This window comes from Haliotis asinina, chromosome 14, assembly GCF_037392515.1.
Source record: "Haliotis asinina isolate JCU_RB_2024 chromosome 14, JCU_Hal_asi_v2, whole genome shotgun sequence".
NCBI lineage: Eukaryota > Metazoa > Mollusca > Gastropoda > Lepetellida > Haliotidae > Haliotis > Haliotis asinina.
The window spans coordinates 42,234,740-42,257,151 of NC_090293.1; the positions used below are offsets into that span (position 1 = coordinate 42,234,740).

The window sequence follows — 22,412 nt, forward strand, 5'->3', positions numbered from 1 at the left end:
ATTCAGAGAAGCTCGGTGAATCTCGGGCGGGCTGTGTCTCAGAGTGCCGATAGTTAAGCACTGTGTGTTTTTCTGAAGGGCAATCCGTTCATTTCTCGGATCCGAGCACGATGGATTGAACATGCTGATTAGATTGTGAAAGTCCCTTATAAGCAGGGGAAGTAATTAGCTTCCAGTGCTATAATTGGCCATTCTCTGCCAGAACTTGGGATGTGCGGAAGTGATTCTAAAATGCCCTCGCTTGTTGAAGGAATTCCAGTTATCGATAGAAACACCATGGTTTCTGTGTTAGTCTCAGTGATGGAATGTTGAAGATAGTTCCAAGGATTGATTCACAATGGTAGGTAATACGGTTCCTAGAAATGTACCTGTAAATTACTTGTCAATTATCAACACAATTTAATTTGTAAAATGAAAACGCTGTTCATCTTTCATTGGTACAAATTATGAATAAAGTTTAGAATTTCATATTCTGGCCTAGGGTGTAATGATAAATATGATTCTTAGCTGTCAGGTTTTAATATCACCGTCTATTTTCATCGTTGCAAAATCAAGCATGTTTTGTCAGTTTACGTTGTGTTCATAGGAGATATTAAAAATTAATAAATAACTCCTACGGGAAAACCTGAAGCATTTACGGCAGTATTGCATGAAATGTCATTATGGCCAAAACATATTTAGCTATGGAGCACAGATTGATGGTAGTTATGGTTCGCGACAGTGAAACTGTCTGCTGTGAGTCGCGGCCATACTGCAGTTCCGTTTCTTGCTAATACCATGGAGCTTAATGGTGTAGAAATATGGTTCCGTAGAGGTTTGGACGAATGATTTGTCGTTGAGGTTAATTTCGCATTGATTATAATCTTGTTACTATATCGTTTATAAAAAAATGCCTGCACGTCATATATAAATGTACCTCGTAGGCCATTGTAGGGATACTTTGTAATAAAATTTGTTTATCCATAGTATTACTGAACAAAAACTGTAGGGAAAATTTTGTAATCAAATTTGTTTACCAATACTGAACAAACACATGTATACATGGGAACACCTACCTCCCTTACCCCCTTGTCAGCATCGTCATTTCAGATGGCTAAGCACGTGCATGGTCTTAGTACACCTACTTTGGTCTATGTTTGTTAGACACTGTGAAACATTAGTTAGTGATACGAGCAGGAGAGGGATCGTGTTAAAGGTCCCCAGTTCCACAGGGGAATACACCAGGAATGAACCTTATCTATTGTACTTGTATGGGGATCAAACTCCGGTCGATATTTTGTCAAGTGAACGCCTCAACCATCCATATTCCACCATCTGCATGAAAACAAACCGCAACTAAGAGCCGTGGAAAAGTGCGACGTAAAACAACATTCATTCACGAAAGCATCAGAGCAAGGAAACAGTAGAATCGCTGACTCACAAAGATATCTTGATAATGCACTACGTTGTAGAAATACTGCCATTATGAGCAGCCGGGAAGCGATCATCAGACTTAATATGTCTAGCATACATGTACATAGTCTTTGTATCATGATATTATTACTGAAACGCGTTGTCCGACATTACGATATTGATATACGACCGTTCAACAACAACTTGTGTCTAACCTCAACTTGAGCTGTAACGTCGGAATGTCGGTTCAGTTTCACATCTCTCCCCGACAGACGTTCACCAATCGAAGAACAAAAGGTTTTTGTCGATGTACGTCCCTCAACAATGCAATCAATGCTGAAGAAAATGACCGTTTGAGTTGCTTTAATTGATATCGCACTTCCCCCAACTCCCCGAAGAGGAAGAAATACACGGGATTTCTGACGCAGGCAACACGTTTTGTCTCTTGATCTCGGAATGTTCACTATTCCGACATTCTATCTCACAACTTCCCACGAGTATACAATCTTAATACGGTTCCTTTCATTACTAAAATCAAAGAAATATTAATAGAAAACTTTCCACTTTTAATCCATATTTTTGATCATTTTTTGCGACACTCTTATTATCGATGTGCGGCTTATTCTTAAACCTCCATTATTGAGATGAATAGTTTCCGGCAGTTTGTGCTGAAAGGCCTCAGATGTGAGGTGTTTGAGTGACTGTGGCAGATCCGTTTAGATACAGGCTGACTATTGATGTGTTGTGATGTTTCAGATTATGCAGACATCTCTGAACGTGTGTACGTGCCTTATAGTATTCATCATTTCACAAACAGGTTTGTAATTTACGATTTTGTATTTTTTTCTCAATGCCTCCTACGAGATGAAAACCAGGGTGATATGTCATTCCGTAATATTACTTCTGATATCTTCGTCAGATACGAAACAATTGTAGTAGGAAATGTTTGAATGAAAGAAATAGAGAACATTTATAACAATTTGAATAATGGGAGTGTTATACCACTCATGATAGACAGTGAGGTACGAAACAGCTATAGGTGAACATATTTGAATATGTTGAGGAGTCTTATTTTGACGGTGGTGGTGATGATGTTTGGGGATGTTAAGTTCAGGTGATGTTTAGACTAAGCTTGTATAAAAAGTGAGACCACAACAAAAATGTATACTCTGTAGATGTTTTAAACATATTCCTAAACCGATTTAGATGTTAAGATACTTTTACGCGCGTGTTGACATTCTGAACACATTTTTGAGGTTATACTTAGGTGATAAGTTCAACATGTTATTGATAATAGCGTATTGATGATCAACTTCTAAATTTTATTAACATTTGTTGCGACGTTTCAGTGTAGATACTCATAAACCATCAAGTACCTGATCATCATCTGTTTGGAAATAATATAGTCAATGCTATCTTTCCATCAGATACACATATAGATATACATACCTGTTAGGAGACGGGTGAAATACCCGTGAAGGTACGGGTTAAAATTGATCTTCAGTAACCCATGCTTGTCGTAAGAGGTGACAAGCATTATCGGGTGGTCAGACTTGGTTGACGCATGTCGTCGTATCTCAATGGCGTAGATCGATGCTCATGCTGTTGATCACTGTATTGTCTGGTCCAGACCCAACTATTTACAAACCGCCGACATATAGCTGGGATATTGCCGAATGCGGCGTAAAACTAAACTCACTAATTCTGTGTAAGAACACATGACTCCAGCAAGCCATGCTTGGGGCGGCTGTGTGGATCGGGTGGTTGATTGCATGTTATCATGTCCAGCCGGTAGGATCAATGCTCTTGATATCAATCACTTGATTGTCAAGACTAGATTATTTACAGACCCCCGTAATGACGTTAGTACACTGCGGCGTTAACCAATAAATATCCAGTATAAGTATATCACTGATCATCCAGCTTATAAATGTTTCATCTCAGATTAATCACAATTTACTCCTTTGGCTATGGGGTAAATATCAGTCAGATTAGATTCGCCTGAGGGGACATACATTGGCCGCCATTTCCTTTATTCGAAGCTCATTATTAATAATACTGCAATAGTACTGACTACATTTCGTTTCAACAAGAATACGATTCGCTGTAGCTGATAATCGGTATTGTCCTTCTGAGTCACACCCGGAATGTACTTCGTTTTTTTAGAAAGTACAGTTTAAATGTGTAAAGGAAGAAGACAAACCGTGTTAGATGAGTGAAGTTGTATGCCTTGTGGGCGTCAGCTTTGACATGTACAATTTGTAACAATTTGAGAATCTAACCCGGGTCTTCAGCTTGACCAATCAACGCATGTATTGTCAAACATGATGACTTGGTCAAACTTGTGGTTGTTGTACCAAGAAGGATCGTACCCAGTGCGAGACGACCATTTAGAGATGGACTGTATGATACAACGTTACTCTTGGCTACTGTGTAGAGAAATACTACTATATGATCAAACACGTATCAGACGTGTAGCGGTGTACTGAGACAACGTGGCTTAGTGTGGTTTGATCCAAAGGGTGGTTCGATCAAACCATTTGTACTTAACAGAGAAACATTATATGGTCAGATTTAGACCAGAGGAGATTGTGTAGACAGAGTTAATCAGACTGAACATGTGGTTCATGTTATACATGGCTACTGCATGCGTGAGGAAAGAGCCTTTGATACTACGCGTAACACAGTGTGCAGACATGTATGTAAAATTACGTAAGGAACGTTTGATCAGACATGACTGTGTCTACTGTGCCACAACGTAACGTTTAATCAGAGACATGGCTACAGTGACGGAACGGAACGTTTAAACAGCCACGTAACTATAGTGCCGCAGTGTATTGTTTCATCAGACACGTGGCTACAGTGACTCAAAGTAACGTTTGATCAGACACATGGCAACAGTGACGCAAAGGACAGTTTGATTAGATTCTTGGCACAGTGCCTTTTCAGGGTATTATCAATTAAGGCAGTTATGTACAAGTATCGCACTCATCACTCAAGTCTGCAGGGAAAGTATATTCTCGTATTTCTTGCCAAATAATTGTCAAAAGATAACATTTCAAACGTAGCAGAAATATATAACATGAAAAATCATCACATCAGAATAAATTCGTTTCAAAGTAATTGTTAAACAGCTTGATCTTAACGCGTACGTGCTCTAACACGCATACCCTCCCCACAATTGGTGGCTGAGATAAAATAGGTTCTGTTGTTGCCTCGCAGGATGTCTAGTAATGAAGGTCAACTCAACCTGGGCACAAAGCCTTCCAATACAACAAGATAATTGTTTTCACATATTTCAGGATGATGAAGAATTCAGAGTTCCGTTGACGAACGCCTGTTATTTTACTTCAAGGAGGGTTTACCTAATAACACTAGACGTATCTATCACTGGTCCGTCTTCGACCTTTCTTTGCTAACATTGGGAGATAAATCAAAATGAAGCGCTCGACCATTTCAATACCGCTTCAGAGAAAACAGAAAAAAACCGAACGACAGTTGCTTGATCCTGGCATTTTTAATTCTTTTATTTCGAACCCATTGCCGGTACTAATTGAAACCCGCTTTCAACACTTATCGAGTTTCGTACAGAGGTGAAGCCAATAAGTAGATTTTCAGCAGCATAAAGTGTAATATAGCGACCATAAAAGCTCCATTAAGCTATAAGAAATTAGTTTCTGTAGATCGTTTATTTTGACTGCCCATTTGATTCTATGCTTATCAAGAAAACTAGATTTACGTTCATCTTTGCAATCTTAATGTGTCACGGAAAAGAGTCACGCTGAACATTGAAAACAAGACTTCTTTGATGAACCATGTGTATGTATAAACGTAAAATAGGTTGACATTTTATTTCATTAATTGCATAGAATAACTGTAATTCATTAACTTAAAAGCTAATTATCTTAGTCATTAAAGGCGGCTGTGTGTATCGACATTTCAGGAAGGTCCTCCAGTCTTCGTTGTAGACTTTCGTTCGTTTCGATTCAACCACAAATGGATTTAAACCCTCGTTCATCATAAGGGCACGTTATGAAGTAACCGTACTTTCAATGTTTGTTTGTTGTCTAACTCTACACTCAGCAGTATTCCAGCTGTATGGCGACGATCTGTTAATAATCGTGTCTAGACCAGAGACTCCAGTTATCAACGTCATGAACATCGACCTACACAGTCAGGGTACGATGACACGTGTTGGCGTGTCACTCTTACGACAAGCATGGGCTACTGAAGACAAGTTTTAACCCGAGTTTTAATGGGTTCAAGATTAAAGTATACACGTGAAAAACCGATTTGTACGGACTGTTTACGGGCCATATGGCTGGATTATTGCTGACTGCTGGGTAAGACAAGAAACAAAACAAACTTTCATTTTCCCCGGCAGTTTACATCAGCGATCTCGAACGGTTCTAATTACTGTTTACACTGTCATTCACTCGTTCTGTGAACAAGGCTGATTGCAAGCCAACGATGCAGTTGCAATACATGAACAGCTACAATGAAATCTTGTTAATCCGATAGCACGACTAACACCCGTGTCCCTCCCTCCCTCCCTCCCTCCCTCATTCCCCCACTCCTAGAATTGATCTTCTGTAATGAAAGATTGGCGTAAGAGGCGACTAACGGGACTTGGTGGTCCAGCTCGCTGACTTGGTTGACACACGTTTCCCAACTGTATGGATCATGGATGTCGATGCTATATCACTGGATTATCTGGTCCAGACTCGAATATTTACAAATCACCGTCATACAGCCGGAATATTGCTTAGTGCGGCGTAAAACTATGCTCATTCACTCATTCCATTTCTGTTTCTGCATGTGCAGCTGGTAGGTGCGAGTTCAAGCATCGGCTCCGAGACAAATGGTACTTTCAAGGACAGAATCGAAACACATTTATCCGGATTCGTCGATCAGCTGTTCAGTTCCATGCTGACAGGAACCACAAGATCCGTTATAAGTGCGTGGAGAGCAGAGGAAATATTTACCTAATGAGGTAGGTCCACACTCACCAGCGGGGCGCTTCGACCCTCCTCCATAAATATTTGTTGTTTCATTAACGACGTGCTTTCATTCAGATCAACGTTGAATTTCTGAGGGACTTCAAACACGTGCATCTTTCAGCTGGCAGTGAAATCGACATGCGCCTGTCAATCCGTCGACTTGGCACGTGTTCATCGTATCCATGGTAACGACTTTATACAACATGTTAACATTTTTAGGGGGTTCATTTTCAGTCAGGAGCGGAATCAACACTCCTTCGTTTATTTGTCAAATGTTCTAGGAAATATCTTAAGCGTTGGTGGTCCAGTCACCCACGGCGCTGCATTTCGCTGTGCAGAGCTTACCCGTGAAGATCTAAGTCAGAATTGATCTTCAGCAAGCCATGCTTGTCGTAAGAGGCGACTAAATGGATCGAGGGGTCAGGCTCGATGACCTGGCTGACACATGACATTTTACCCCAGTTGCGTAGATTGATGCTCATGATGTTGATCAGTGGAATGATTTCCATAATCGAATAGCAGCTGGAATATAGCTGGAATATTGCTGAGCGCAAAACAGAACCAAACACACAAATTGCGTAGATCCACGTCACCTCTGCACATCTGGGACCGTGGGGGTAGTCTTGTGGTGTAAGCGTTCGCAAAGCCCGGTTTCGATCCCCTACATGCTTACAGTGTGTGAAGCTCTTTGGTGGTGCCCCATGTCGTGATGTTGCTGGAATATTGCTAAAGGTTACGTAGAACCATATTCATTCACTGCACACCCGAGACCGGGTTCGAATCCCGCTTCGTTTTTATCATGTTTCGAGGGCTGTCTGCACCATACCCCAAAGTAGTAAACATCTGAGAACTACATTACTTTGGTCTCTGGTCTAAATTTACTCACTGGCATATTGCAAACTATACTCAACTTTCATTGTCATTTTATTTTATTCATTAATTGAAACCTTCCCGTTACCCCAACCATCACACGAAAGCCCGAAACCTTGCGTGCGTGATAACAGGTCCTGTTAAATGCCGCACTGCACGCTGAATGACATGAAACGTGTTTGATGTATATTTAGATGTATTTTTCGTTTGTGTTTATTGAAATAACCAAAACAAACAAAAATAAGATGACAAATGAATAAATTGTTTGGCTAATTATGGCACGTTTTTCGTAAAAATCCAAGTCATTGTTTTTGTACGAGCGCAGACCTGACTGAAGAGGTCTTTAATTGGACATAATTTAAAGTGGTATACCGGAAACGTCAATTTCGTTTCGGTAAATCAATAAATACAAAAAAAAATCTTCCCTGCATTTTTTCCTTATTTTGTGTGTATTTTTGCACTCTTAAAGATGGATGTAATGAATACTTGATAAGCACCTCGATACATCCATCCTTTATTCGTATCTGACCACAGTTGCACAGGCCAAACCTCTTGTAGGTTGTAGCGTTTGTAATTATTCGTGGAGCTACATCCAGTAATACGTAGAAAGTTCCGTCTAACACATCACTGTTGTTTAGAAGCTATTATCACCATCAGAACTGTACCCACCCATGTCTATACTCTATTGCCGTAAATGTTACACTAGGGTACAGTCCAAACAAGACGCCCTGTCCTTTCACCTTTGACCTTGCCCCAAGTAAACTTAAAACGCTGCGGGTCGTTTGGTTAGCCAAAGGGTTAGCGTTATGTCAAAGACTTTGGTTCGATTCCCCAATCCAGTGTATGGTGTTCCCTGTCGTGATATTGTAAGGATGATGCAAACACAGTGCAAGACCTTACTCACTCACTCTACAAAGGTTGAAATAGCACCACAGCCAACTTTGTCTTTCAGTTGCACAGCTTTCCGCAACATAATGTAAGTCTAGTTACACAGGCTTGTCAGAGCCATGCCTTTGATGGGGTCTTACACGTTAAATTTTTGCCGGAACCCACGAGCACCGACATAACGCTGACATACCACGGATGATAATTGGGAGATTCTGGATTTTCAACTTACAATCAATGTATATGGGGTCCAGCGGCTTATGACAGCTGGGTCAGCCATGTCGGACATAAATGGATTAAACTAGGATCTAAAGCATTTTGTATGATTATAAGGCACCTGGGATTACAAAAAAACAATGATTAAAACGAACTCAATAGGTCCACTTATTTTAGTTCGTTACAACAATAGTTTGCCAAACATTTCGACTAAAATATGCAACAAGTTGCCACGGCTTAAAAGTACTTCGATATAGCCGAAAGATGCAGGGATCTAAAACCACTTCGTTATGTCCGAGGGTTTGTGATAACCGTGTTAGTTATACGCGGAGTTTATTGAATGTAAGTCAGGAAAGTTACAGCTTACAAGGTGCTATTGAACGTGTTCTAGACGTGAGTATAGGTGAATCGTGGACAACGTGTATTCGAGTTTCTAGCCACTTACTTAACAGTCAAAAATAAAAATGGTGTAAGATTCGTGACCGTAAATTAAATGGTTTGACAATTACACGTTTTTTCTGGTTCGAGTGTTATCGGGAAATTGTGATGTTCAAGTGAGCACCCGAGTGGAAGTAATGATAGCTGTGCTTATACAAGCATGCTCGGATCCGTTTTTCTTGTCGAGTTTTAGGTTGGGAATACACGCTTTGTCACCATATCGATCTCTCAAATCGTCCGTCCAGTTGTCCATATTTTTAGTGAAGACGTGATTAACTTCCTTAAACAATGTCTTGGTAACAATATAGATAGTAGCCTATTAATATACCTTTGTCCAAAAGAAAGTTTACAATAATTTAACATTTATATTTGAAATAAGCAATTTGTTTTGTTTGTAATTTTTTTTATATCAGTACACAAACTGACAAAAGAAAGTACACACTTGGTGGTAGGGGATTAAACCCAAATATTTCGAAAAGTGTTTTGATTGTGACTTAGAAGTTACCAGTATTGTGCAAGTGTTGCCGAAAGACGGGTATGGTGACTGGTTTCTTTTGTGCATGTTTCTGGGGTGTGTGCTCATATAGCTAACTGTATCTCTCTGTCCCCAGGAAAAACCGGTTCGAGCCCGGCAAGGACGGCGTCCTGTGTATCGGGTTCAGCTACCTGGCCGACCACCCTAACGCCGAGTTCAGTCTCGTCCGTCTCATGTGTAAGTTGGTGTTAGTCATCGAGACGAGTTTTAGTCTCGAGTTTTAGCAATACTCTATCGCGGCCAAGGGTCGCCGCCCGTATAAGACTCAGCACGATGTACCCGTTTTGGGAACAAAACCTGGCCATCGACGAGGTAATGCTTTAAAGACGGGGCTTTACCAGCGTTATAATATCCACGTATTCGTAACTACTCGCCTCTTTTCGTGACCTACAAGAAGACCCCTGCCCGAATAGTACTCCATTATTGTCAAGAATCGTGGCAATCAAATCGCGCGTAGTAAAATGTGAAATGAGCCAGATATTTTCTTTGTGATTATCGATTTTCATTGTTAATTTCATGTCAAAACATTGGTTACAAAACAGTCTCGTTTCCTGTTTACTGGACTGAGTCCTATTGCGCAACTTTGTGCGCTAACCAGTCCAGAATTTTTTGACTAATTCATTTAACGTCATCCAGAAATATTAATCAGTATGATCTGATACGTCTCCGCTCTTGGAAATTGTATATTGTATCACAACGCTCCTTCTAATCCTTGCAAACACGTCGTACAGTGTGCTCTATCGTTCAGCGATCTCTGACAAACGGAAACCTGGAAATGTAACCAGCTTAGGTATGAGTCGCCATCCGACTTGCCGGAATGAGACGAGTAATTACGCTCATGCGCCATATCCGCGCGTGTGGGTTTAACCAAACTGGTATACGTGTGTAATACGTGTGAGACGTGATGCACGAAAGGCTTTCTTTCATCAGAACCTTCGTGAAATAGCGCCGACGGTATTCAGAGCGGCGCAAAGCCCGATTCACTCATCCAGCCGATACCATTAGTATGATCGCTCACACGTGGCTTTGTTTGGAGAACTAACGACCAAACACATGGAAAATGGGAGACTACCTATTACTGTTCTATCACTGCGACCATTTGTGTGAAAAGGCAAAATACTTAACAGTCATTTGACAAAATTGTTCGTGTTCTCTACAAAGGGCCCGGATGGTAATATGGTTAGCGCCAAATGTTTCTTTTCGACTTCTCTCAAACATACAATGTATAGAAACGCGACGCGGTACATTGATCCAGCATTTTTATAAACTCTATTTTTTCCTACACACTAATAATAACAGATTTAATTACTTAATTTGACCCATTCGAATTAATTCATTGTGATACAACTAGAACACATTTCAAAGTATGAACTTCGGCTATATCGAACTCAAAGGAACACCACTTCGTCTACAATAATAAACGCTTTATTACGAGCGTGATCGTTGTAAACGTAGTTATAACTAAAAGCGCTTACTGCGGTGTAAAATTACAGACTAACTGGCGCTGTTGTAACACTACTCTTTTTATGTCGAACAGGTCGAAGGGCGAAATATCGCAATTCTACTTTACGTTGAGTGTTTGTTTCACTGAACAAGGCAAGGACATATACATGCATATCTGAAGCTCAAATCAAAAGATGATACTTTTTGTTACCCTGGTTGGAGCTTGGCATTGAAGGAATACAACCAGGGCGGTCAGCTCGTGGTCAGTATATTACGTCAGTGTGGAATATCCATGTTCAACTGCGGCATGATATCCCAGTGGACTAGAACTAATAAACACACACTAGGTGTACCAAAATTTAGTACAAGCTGCAACTTACTCGCACAATTGCACGCTGGATAAGTTCTATAATATTATTTTACGAGACGTTGAAATCTCACCTTATTCCATACCGGGTGTCTTTCTAGGTTTAAATATCTACATTCAGGTCAAATTTGCTATGCAACACTCCAGACAGGAACTAAAGGCAAAGGGGAACATTTAATTTTCCAAAGCAGTATTTTTTGTAATTGATTTGGCTGTGTTACTACTTTTTTCAACAGATCCAATGTTTTTTTTCTGACACTTCGATCGGCAAGTGGCACTTTAGGCCTTGGTTTGTTCAAGACTTAGACATATAATCCCACCGATGTCTTCCTCGGGCCTCTGCACTCAACGATTACCTTACATTAGCCGAAAACCACACATTAAGATACGGATTTATTTTTGTGCCATGAAATTTGTACTCGTTACTCTTACGCAAAGTGTTTAAGTTTTTCACTGTCCAAATTAAATGTTCGTGTACACTTACTTGCAGCATGGCCTCGCGAACGTTTCCAGTTTAACAATTTCTGGTTATGCATTCCATCACGGTGTTATCAGAGTTGAGCATACAACTTAAACCCACTGATTAAAACAGGGGCTTATAGGGACACTAGATATGAATGTAACCTGAAGTTCGGCTTACGCGTATATGCTGAACCCCCGAAATGTCGATTAATTAGGAAACTTAGCTGAGGCATGAACTATATGACCAAGGACGTGTTCGATGCTAATAAATGTTAAAGTACATGATAAATGAAATCAAAATCCCACTTCTTATAATCGCCTCAAATGAAATAATACTTAAGCAGTATTCATGATGACATGTCTTCAGTTGAACTCATTCCTTGATAGACAACTAGACCACCTCCGTGGTGCGGCGGTTAGATTGTCTGCCCGGAGAGCAGAAGATCGCGGTTTCGATCCCCGGCCGCGTCACACCAAAAGACGTAAAAATATGGTACTTGTTGGTCCTTGCCGGGCGATCGGTATTAATGGGTACAAGACGGACTGGTCGACTCACTCAGTATGATGTGTCATGCTTAACTGTGGCATGGTATCTCATAGAGCTAAAAGCAGGGGGGGACAGATGAATTGTGAATCATTGTACCTCTTCAAACAGGGGCAGTCTGTGACGTCTCAACACTAGTATAAAACTAGCAGAAGTCTGGGCTAGTACAAACAGCCACACAGTAGCCCGTGTTTGTTGTAAAGGGATCGGATGGACAGGCTCGCTGACACATGGAAAGATGCTCATGCTGTTGATCTCTGGATTGGTCCAGACTCGATTATTTACAGAACGCCACCACATAGCTGGAATATTGCTGAATAGGGCGTAAAACTTCACACACTCAAACACGGATACCGTTAAAATCACCCTCTGAGGCATATTTTTGAGTGGGTGCATGTTGTTTTATGTCGCAATGCATCTAATACCAGTATATCCCGGCCACTTATGAGTGTGGCTGGGGCAATCTACTGGTTGACCGACGACCAACACCGTCGGGGAGGGTTGTCTCTCTTAGTCGGGTCTCAGACGGTTCACAGACAAGATGTCGGCTATAACCATTTTAATTGACAATTCCTCAGAGTATGAGTGAGTAAGTGGGGATTCACACCGCTTCGATAAATATCAAGGCGAGGAAACCTGACAACAGTCCTGGAAGATGTAATCATTATCTTTGTTATTGTGAAATAACGCCGATACAACGAAATAATTTTAGTAGTTCCCAAGTGTATCACTTAGATGTTGAAGAACTCGCAATGATGACGTTTTTATATCGTGTATGATAAAAACCCTTGAAAATTGAAAATCCTTTCACGAATACGTTAAGTTCAAAGTGATGGTACAATAAATAATAACAAGAATGTATTGTTATTATTTTTAAATACTGTGGCGATCGTGACGAATGACGATCATGACCTTTAGTAAATTTTGATATTATCACACAAATCCATTAATCCGACACCCTCCTTAATCCGACACATTTCTCTGTAACCATAAATGTCGGATAAACGAGAGCTGACTGTATATCTAATGTTGCACAATGCCTTGTATTACTGATTATAATATCTGTTGATATTTGGAAAGTGGTGCTGACATTTCCTTCTCCACAGAATTAAAGGGTAATTTATGTCTCAGCATTGATTTTAAATTTTATGGAACCTTTGGGAAATCAAGCTCCTCAACATGTTCCGGAAAACCGCATAACAATGAACAGCACGTGTGACTGAAGTATAACGGCTTAGTGACTCGTCTGGGAATAAGCTGTCGCAAATCATACTGATGTTTAAATTGTCCAGATTTGATATGATGTAGTTTAGCTTGGTATTCTGGCGTGCTTGTTGCGTGGTAGCGTGGGTATTTCTATCTGATGTAAGACTTCCCTTGTTGCTGTCTAGCCCCGGGGGTGTCATCGCACATCATGAGCCCCAAGGTCATCAACAGGGGGTCGAGGGTCAACATCGACAACTCGTGTGAATTTCTTCAGGGTGACGACCGTAGACTGTATACCTTCATCAAGAGGCGCAGTAAGTAGCTTGAGCAGAATGTGTGTGTTTCCGCGTGGCTGTCCTTCTGTGTGTATGTGTTTCTCTGTGTGTCTGTCTGTAAATGCTTGACACTCCCTTCGGACAGGTAAAGGTACATTTGACTACATGTAATTACTCCGTGTATTGTTAGACTTTGAACGCCATTTTCTAGATTGTGTTGCTTTGGTTCCTTGTTTGATTCCGCAAAAGCATCGGTAGGTGGTATTGCGTCTTGTCCTTCCACTCTCAGAAGGTCACTTCGGTGTTCATGTTGGATGCAGATGATGTGAGGACTGAACACATCAGCATCATACAGGCGAAGAAAAGGAGGACATATAAATATGGCGTACACGTAAACACCGGAGTCTTGACAAACAGAGTGTCGTGAATGTCCCGAATCGCCAAGGTTGTATGGGGCAGTACCTCGTGCACGTTAAGGTTGTATAGAACAGTACGTCGTGCACGTGAAGTTTGTGTAGAGCCGTACGTCGTGCAGGTCAAGATTGTACAGAACAGTGTGTCGTGCACATGAAGGTTGTACAGAGCAATACGCCGTTCACGTTAAAGTTGTACAGAGCAGTACGTGGTGCACGTCAAGGTTGTACAGAACAGTATGTCGTGCACGGTAAGGTTGTGTAGAGCAGTACGTCGTACGGGTCAATGTTGTACAGAACATTACGCGGTGAACGTTTAAGTTGTGCAGAACAGTACGTCGTGCACGGTAAGGTTGTGCAGAACAGTACGTCGTGCACGGTAAGGTTGTGCAGAACAGTACGTCGTGCACGTCAAGGTTGTGCAGAACATTACGCCGTGCCCATACACAACAGAAGACGTAAATACTGCTGCAACTGTGATCGTCAAAACTTGTTTGGCGCATGTCGGAATGGTCTCCACTCTTCTACTAAATGTGCCAGTTTTACGTTGTCATTCATCTTCTGAAAACAATTCTTCTACCAGCTGAAGGCTTACCATTTTCATTGAAGTCATTTGTTATCTATGAACGGATGTCTGATCTGACTTACATCGACATGTAATTTGTATTTTCGTCACTAAGGAGCAGAGTTTGCCAAATATTCCAGTAGCAAATCATCTTTAGTTGTGTAGAACTATTTTACTTAACTTAAAAGTACGACCGGCAATACATCTCAAATAGATCGAGGAAATATGTTTGCTTGTTGCATCCTGTGTCTTGACATTTTGAGCAAAAAGACCCACGCTAGGGAAGCAGGTAATTTGATATTGGTCTGGCTCCATTTCAAACTCAATGTGACGAAAAACATTTCGCCTCGCGCTATTTAATTTCCATTTCTCGGTCTATAATAGCCTCGTACACTGTCACTATGTAATCGGTACATAGACAGAAAATAGACACTTTCCGCGTTCCGCTTTATTTGATTTCTTAATTTGAATCAAACCGAGAACGTTTGAAGGCTGGCGCACATCGTGTGTCGGTTACACGGTGGCAAACATTGTTTGTAAACACCATGCCTGCAACAGGAAAGCTGTGCCAAACACATATTTTTCACATTTCTCGACATCCAGCTTACCAAAACGGTTTGGGGGAAACTGGCAAATGACCAGCGGAAAATATCCAACTTGTCAGTGGGTCACCATGACTAGAAACATTGCATTGTCTACATACACAGATGTGTTTGTTCGTTAAATCGGGCAAAACATAGAAAACATACGACTAACCATAGATCAGGCTACAGATGGCAATTAGGTCACACAGCCAGGTATGACGACAGAGCGTCGACTCACCTGGCATGAAATGCAATGCACTGCTCGATACACTGTTTCTCGTGATTCAATGACGACCTGATACAACATTTGTAGTGATTCCATACATTGCCTCGATACACCGATTTGTAGTGATTCCATACAATGCCTCGATACACCGATTTCTATTGATTCCATACAATGCCTCGATACACCGATTTGTAGTGATTCCATACATTGCCTCGACACACCGATTTCTAGTGATTCTATACATTGCCTCGACACACCGATTTCTAGTGATTCCATACATTGCCTCGATACACCGATTTGTAGTGATTCCATACATTGCCTCGATACACCGATTTCTAGTGATTCTATACATTGCCTCGACACACCGATTTCTAGTGATTCCATACATTGCCTCGATACACCGATTTCTAGTGATTCCATACAATGCCTCGATACACCGATTTCTAGTGATTCTATACATTGCCTCGACACACCGATTTCTAGTGATTCTATACATTGCCTCGACACACCGATTTCTAGTGATTCTATACATTGCCTCGACACACCGATTTCTAGTGATTCCATACATTGCCTCGATACACCGATTTCTAGTGATTCCATACAATGCCTCGATACACCGATTTCTAGTGATTCTATACATTGCCTCGACACACCGATTTCTAGTGATTCTATACATTGCCTCGACACACCGATTTCTAGTGATTCCATACATTGCCTCGATACACCGATTTCGAGTGATTCCATACAATGCCTCGATACACCGATTTCTAGTGATTCTATACATTGCCTCGACACACCGATTTCTAGTGATTCTATACATTGCCTCGACACACCGATTTCTAGTGATTCCATACATTGCCTCGATACACCGATTTCGAGTGATTCCATACATTGCCTCGACACACCGATTTCTAGTGATTCCATACATTGCCTCGATACACCGATTTCTAGTGATTCTATACATTGCCTCGACACACCGATTTCTAGTGATTCCACACGTTGCCTCGATTCACTCACGGGGTAGTGGTGTAGCCTAGAGTTTAAAGTGTTTGCTAGTCACTCAAAAGACCCTGGTTCGATTTCCACAAGGTTACAACACGTGAAGTCCATTTCTGGTGTCCCCTGTCGTGATATTGCAGGAATATTGCAAAAAAGCGGCGGAATTTTAAACATATTCACTTACCTACTCTATTCACTGATACCTCCGTCGAACCTTAAAGCAACATGGGACCTACTGCTGACTCCAAATCGCCATGTTGATGCCAAACACATGAAAAACATCTTCTCAGATATTAACATGCTGCCTAAGTGATGACTTGAAGGGCACAGAGCCAACATGGAAGGATATTGGTATTTCCCCCTGTTCCCAGATAAGATAGCAGAACATGAACATCCAAGATATTGAGTAAGATGCGGTATTGATATACAGGTATCATGCCACTTAATGCCACTGGTGATACTATCTAATGATACTGTCATGAAAAGTTACGCATTGAGCATACCGAAACTATATTGACAAATTGAAAAATGCAACATGATTGCCAGTAGTTTAGTGACAATGAAACCATTTATTATCAATGATTACAACACAAACAGACATTATTTGTTAAAGCACTGCGACACCAGTACAAGTATTGGTTAAGTAGATGCTGCAACGGTAATGTCTTCAACGACAATTTATATCAAGACAGACCATCACATCAATCGCAAACAAGCCACGTAACTTGTTGGCGGTTTGACGGGTTGACGAGATCTTGGCCGGTGTCAGTATGTTGGGGTAGTCTCATAACAGAAGTTTTCGGCCGTTTCATATTGATTTCCAGTTGTCATCTATGGACATAAAGGAGTAATGCCTCTCTTCATTTTGGAAGTACTGAGTAGTCTAGAGGTTAAAACGTTCGCTGGGTCACGCCTGGGACCCCTTTCGATTCCCACATGGTGGGTACAATGGTACTGTTCCCCAAATAATTACAATAATGTTGCTGTAAATATCATTCATTCACAATAAAGTTCTCCATCTTTCCTCTTGAATGAGCTTCTTCTCTTCTCCTAGGTTATGTATAGTATCGTTCCGATTCTAGTTCTCTTGTTAGGTTGAGTCCGATCCGGAATTCGATCACACACTCTCAGCGTCAGGCACCAATCGCCAGCGCAGTCAGCCATCTACCCCACGAGTACAAGTACTTAACTGAGAAAGTCTTGATCTCTAATATAACATGTGTTGCATATGAGCACGTTCTAGTGTATTGATATATTATATATATGAACTGTGATCCGAAGTTCATCTGCCTATACACGTTTGAATACGTCCACGAATGGGTCCACCTGTTTAATGTACTTCAAACTTGTCGATACAATGTCATTGTATGTATGATCTGGACCCTCCATTTAGATGTAAGTATCGACATGAAGCTTCTCTGTTCCGTGTTCTAACGTTTGAAACTGGAGCATTTGAAACCATTGCCTACATCATACTGAATATCTAGTCTGGCCCGTCTCTGATGTCATCCTTTCTGGACAGAAACGGGACGTCTGGTTTATATTTTTTCTTGATCTGATGTTTAATGCCGCACTCAGCAACATTCCAGCTGTGTTCCGGTCTGTGAATAATCCAGTGCTGACTGGTCAATCCAGTGATCAACAACATGAGCATCGATCTAATTGTCATATATCCCGTGGCTGGTCTGACAACGGGAGCGGAACAGTAAGGCCGGTTTTAGAAACTATGATTGGGCCATTTTGCCCGAGTGACAAGTCTCGTTGCATCTGCTCTTAGTGACTGGTTGGCGAGGTTCGGACTCGATCTGTTTTAAGCGCCGTCATTAGCTGGATTATTGCTCACTTCGGCGTAAAACAACATTCACCTGGGTATTCTTACTTTTCATTGTATTTGTATCAATGTATTGTTGTATGGATCTCTGTATGTACATATATTCCAAATGCTACCTTGGTATTTAGAAATGATACCTGCAAATGCGTACTGTTACTATTGATCTGTCATCTCTGTTTAGGCCCCGGGTGTAAATTTCCCTCCAAATTGCTCGGAGACTGGAACTACACGTACAGACATGCGCACCATCTGACGTTCTCCCTAAACAACCTCACACTACACCTCCTGAACGGCGAACGCTACATCTTCTATTGTGACTCGAGAGACAGGGACAACTTCGTCATCAGGTGGGTTCCGCGTTTGATCGTTAAGGAAGACAAGCTTCATGATGTCGATTACGTGTCATCGCGCCCCGACGATGTGATTCGGTGCTCATGGCATCAACCACTGGTCCCAGTATATATGACATTACTTGGTGCCATGATATAGCTGGAACAATGTTGAATGCGGCACCCATCCATGTTTGATGCTGCTAAGAAATGAAGTAAAATAACGGTCTAAACTTCAACTTCGAGACAACAGACAGATTAAAGTTCCACACAACGTACGGAGATATATTGTAGTAGGTCATCCTCGCTGTCTTGGTTGACATGTATTATCGTATCCCAGCCGAGTAGATCGATGCCAGTGCTGCTGAGCAATGGACTGTCTGGTCCAAAGTCGATTAACGAGCGGCGTTGAACAACAACCAACCAACTATCCAATCATTTGTTTCAGAAACGTTGGCTACAAGGGTACGGGCAAGGACGCCATCATGTGCATGAGACTTGACCCATTGGAGGACGACCCCTTCTACGACTACCAGCTCTCAAGAACTAACAGTGAGTAACCATGGCAACGTGATATACATGACCAGGGTATCTACCCTCTTACTATTTCACATACACAACAGGGCGGATGGGTAGCCTAGTAGTTGTAGCGTTCGTTCGTCACGCCGAAGAGTCAAATGCGACATGACATATACCTGGGTAAACATGTGTGAAGCCCATTTCTGGTGTCCCCCATAGTGATATTGCTGGAATACTGCATAAAGGGACGTCAAGCAATGTTAACTCATCCACCCACAAACACTGGCAGGCCCCAGACTGCGCCTCATGCTGTTCAATGCTACAAAGATTTTGCGCAAAAATGTTGCGTTATTGCTGGTCAGTATATATTGACAAACATTTGAAGTTACATAACCTTTCCTTCTTTGTTGGCCATTTGAGCAGTGTCTAAGCAGTTTAAATGGCGAAGAGTGACACTGAAAATTCATGATGCAGTAACATAATGGTCATTAGCCAATGGAACAGATAATACACTGTTCGGTTTGATTACAGTTGTATGGTATGTGGAAGACGTACATGCGGGAGTGAGTAAGTTTGGCTTAGGGCCGCTTTGAACAGTATTTCAGTAATGTCACGACTTTTTACCTTGATTCAGGAGGAATGTGACTTTTAGGTTTGCCCCTGTCAAATCCACACACCTCAACATTGGACCATAATGGAACCACCTGTGAAGATCCGGGTTAGAATTGATCTTCAGTAAACCATGCTTGTCGTAAAAGGCAACTAACGTGATCGGGTAGTCAGCCTCACTGACTTGGCGGACACATGTCATCATGTGTCGGATAGACCTTCATGCTGTTTACCACTGAACTGTCTGGTCCAGACTCGATTATCTATAGACCACCGCCATATAGCTGAAAGACAGCGAAGTGTGGCGTCAAATTAAAGTCACTCACTCATTATGGAACCATGATCTTCGGATCCTGGAACTGCACAGAAATGAGACGCCACATTACTGTAATGTGAAATTAGTGTTGTGACGTCATAACTAGTTTACGTTTTTCTTACCATGTGCACAGGCGGGGTCGAGATGGACGGGAAGCTCGTGTTGGTTGAACGCGGGAAGCGCGTGCTGTTGCACACTGACTGTGATTGGCTGGACAGTCCCGCCAGACCTGAATATATTTACCCCATGTAAAACAAGACAGACAATTTTTCGATGTATCAGTGAGAAATATCACAAACACACCAGCGACGACATTTCAACCAGTTGTGTTTGGGTGTTAAACAGCCCCCTATCAATGACTGATATACACTTGTGATTGAAACTGTATTATTTAAAAAAAAACCAAAACATTGACTTCCTAACGGAGTAGTTGATGTAAAAACCGAAGTGGCTGTGAGAACTCTCAACTGATTGATATCCACCAGCAAACTGATGTCACCAGTGGTAGACAAGTTTTATCATCATAACGTTAGTATTGCGTCATTTTATAGCGTCATGTCACAACGTAATCACGGCATTGTTGCAAATTTACGTTATAAAGTGACAAGTTTTAAATAGAACACGACCCAGTTAATGTACAACGGTTCCGCGACGTTGTGGGAAGGTTGTAGATTGAGAACGTCATGTCACGACGTCAGTATTACGTCATTTTATAGCGTTAGGTCACAACGTAATATCAACGGTGCAAATTTACGTTGAGGAAACGTTATGCTTTGGGCTCCTCACAACGTTATACCAACTGGACTTGGTGTCACGATAGGTTCCTGCAAAACGTTTCACTTTCGAGAGTCTTTCTTCACTATTCAGCTACAGCTTTAGAAAATACACACACACACACACACACACACACACACACACACACACACACACACACACACACACACACACACACACACACACACACACACACACAAAACAAAAAAAAACAAACCAAAAAAACAAACAACAACAAACAAAAACAAAACAAAACAAAACAAAAACAAAACAAAAAACATCATATAAATTGACGAATGAATTGGGAATGAATTTCTGCTTTGTCTCATACGAACGGTTCACCACTGGGAACACTACTGAACAATTAACGTTAAATGGAAGATTAGGACAAAGTAAAATATATTACCATCAAGTGACGTTACCTAGTGGCGACATAAAATGACGTATTACAACTTTGTGACAACGTAAATGGGAATCCACAGTATGACGTTGTAACAATGGAACGGAGTGACAAGGTGAAATTGTTAGCCGGGAAGGACTTAACTTGTTTCAGTCTGTGTTAAACAGTCACCTTTTATCATTTCATTGTAATGGATTCATATTCATAACGTATTATGCAGTTTGGATGTTCGTTAGGCGTAGTTCAGGACACATATGCACAAAGCGATTTCAGCGCTGCAGTGATTGTAACTCCCGTTCTCCGTAGGCTACAGATTGTCGTAGGGCTAAGATCGCTTTGTGCAAGTGTTTTACATTTTTTGTGCCATTTTTGAATGTTGTGGTATAATTTATTTTCAGAGGAATATGTACAAACATGAATTGCCATTGTACTTATAGACTGTACAATAAGGAAGGGTATTTTGTTGTGTTTGAATTTTGGGATTTCGTTCTGTTATTTGTGGTTTCTTAGCATTTTGTACATTGGCACATGTAGATGTTTGTAAATATCATTGTCATGTTCAATTTGTAGAGAAATTCTGACATGTTCATTTAATAAAGTAAATGAAACCGTACTCAGGCATGTGTTTACATGTGTTTACATGTCAGGTGTCGTTTTCACATATTGGATGAAGCGGACGTAAAATGCAGGGCATCTGGATGGTAGGACAAAGTGATCTTCTTTATTCACATCTACGGAATCACAATATATCTAAATTCAAATGCTGAATTTCAGGACTCGGGCTGAAACAGTCACTGCTTGTCAAATCTTTCACTTGATACAGAATCATTAATTCTTAATTTTTTGTCCTTGGCCTTGGAGAAAATAGGTTGATACAAGGCATCCTCTATTTCGCACGATTTCGCATTTTGGTAAACCTACATCCCTGGATCCCTTTTAGTTTTTCTTGCGATTTCAAATTACCTGCTTTTGATTTTACCTGCTTCTGAAAGGCGGGTTAGTTTTACACCGCACTTAGCAATATTCCAGCTATATGTCAGCGGACTTTAAATAACTGTGTCTGAACCAAACAGTCCAGTGATTAACAGCATGAGCATTGGGATACTACTGACATATAGCTGGAATATTGCAAAGTGCGGTGTAAAACTAACATGCCTGTCAAAAAAGCAGCTAATTTGAAACCGCAAGAAAAACCAAAAGAGAGCCAGGGATAT

General features: G+C 41.2%; 1 protein-coding gene across 1 annotated transcript; it reads left to right on the forward strand.

Annotated features, from left to right (window-relative positions):
• Window positions 1-21,811, forward strand: LOC137262172 (uncharacterized). The gene is made up of 8 exons (XM_067799957.1): window positions 1-340; window positions 2,149-2,209; window positions 6,217-6,385; window positions 9,413-9,513; window positions 13,544-13,672; window positions 18,433-18,598; window positions 19,029-19,132; window positions 20,158-21,811. Exons 1-8 carry the CDS (start codon window positions 338-340, stop codon window positions 20,274-20,276), a joined length of 852 nt encoding a protein of 283 aa, XP_067656058.1. The 5' UTR covers window positions 1-337; the 3' UTR covers window positions 20,277-21,811.
• Window positions 21,812-22,412: the final 601 nt, after the last annotated feature.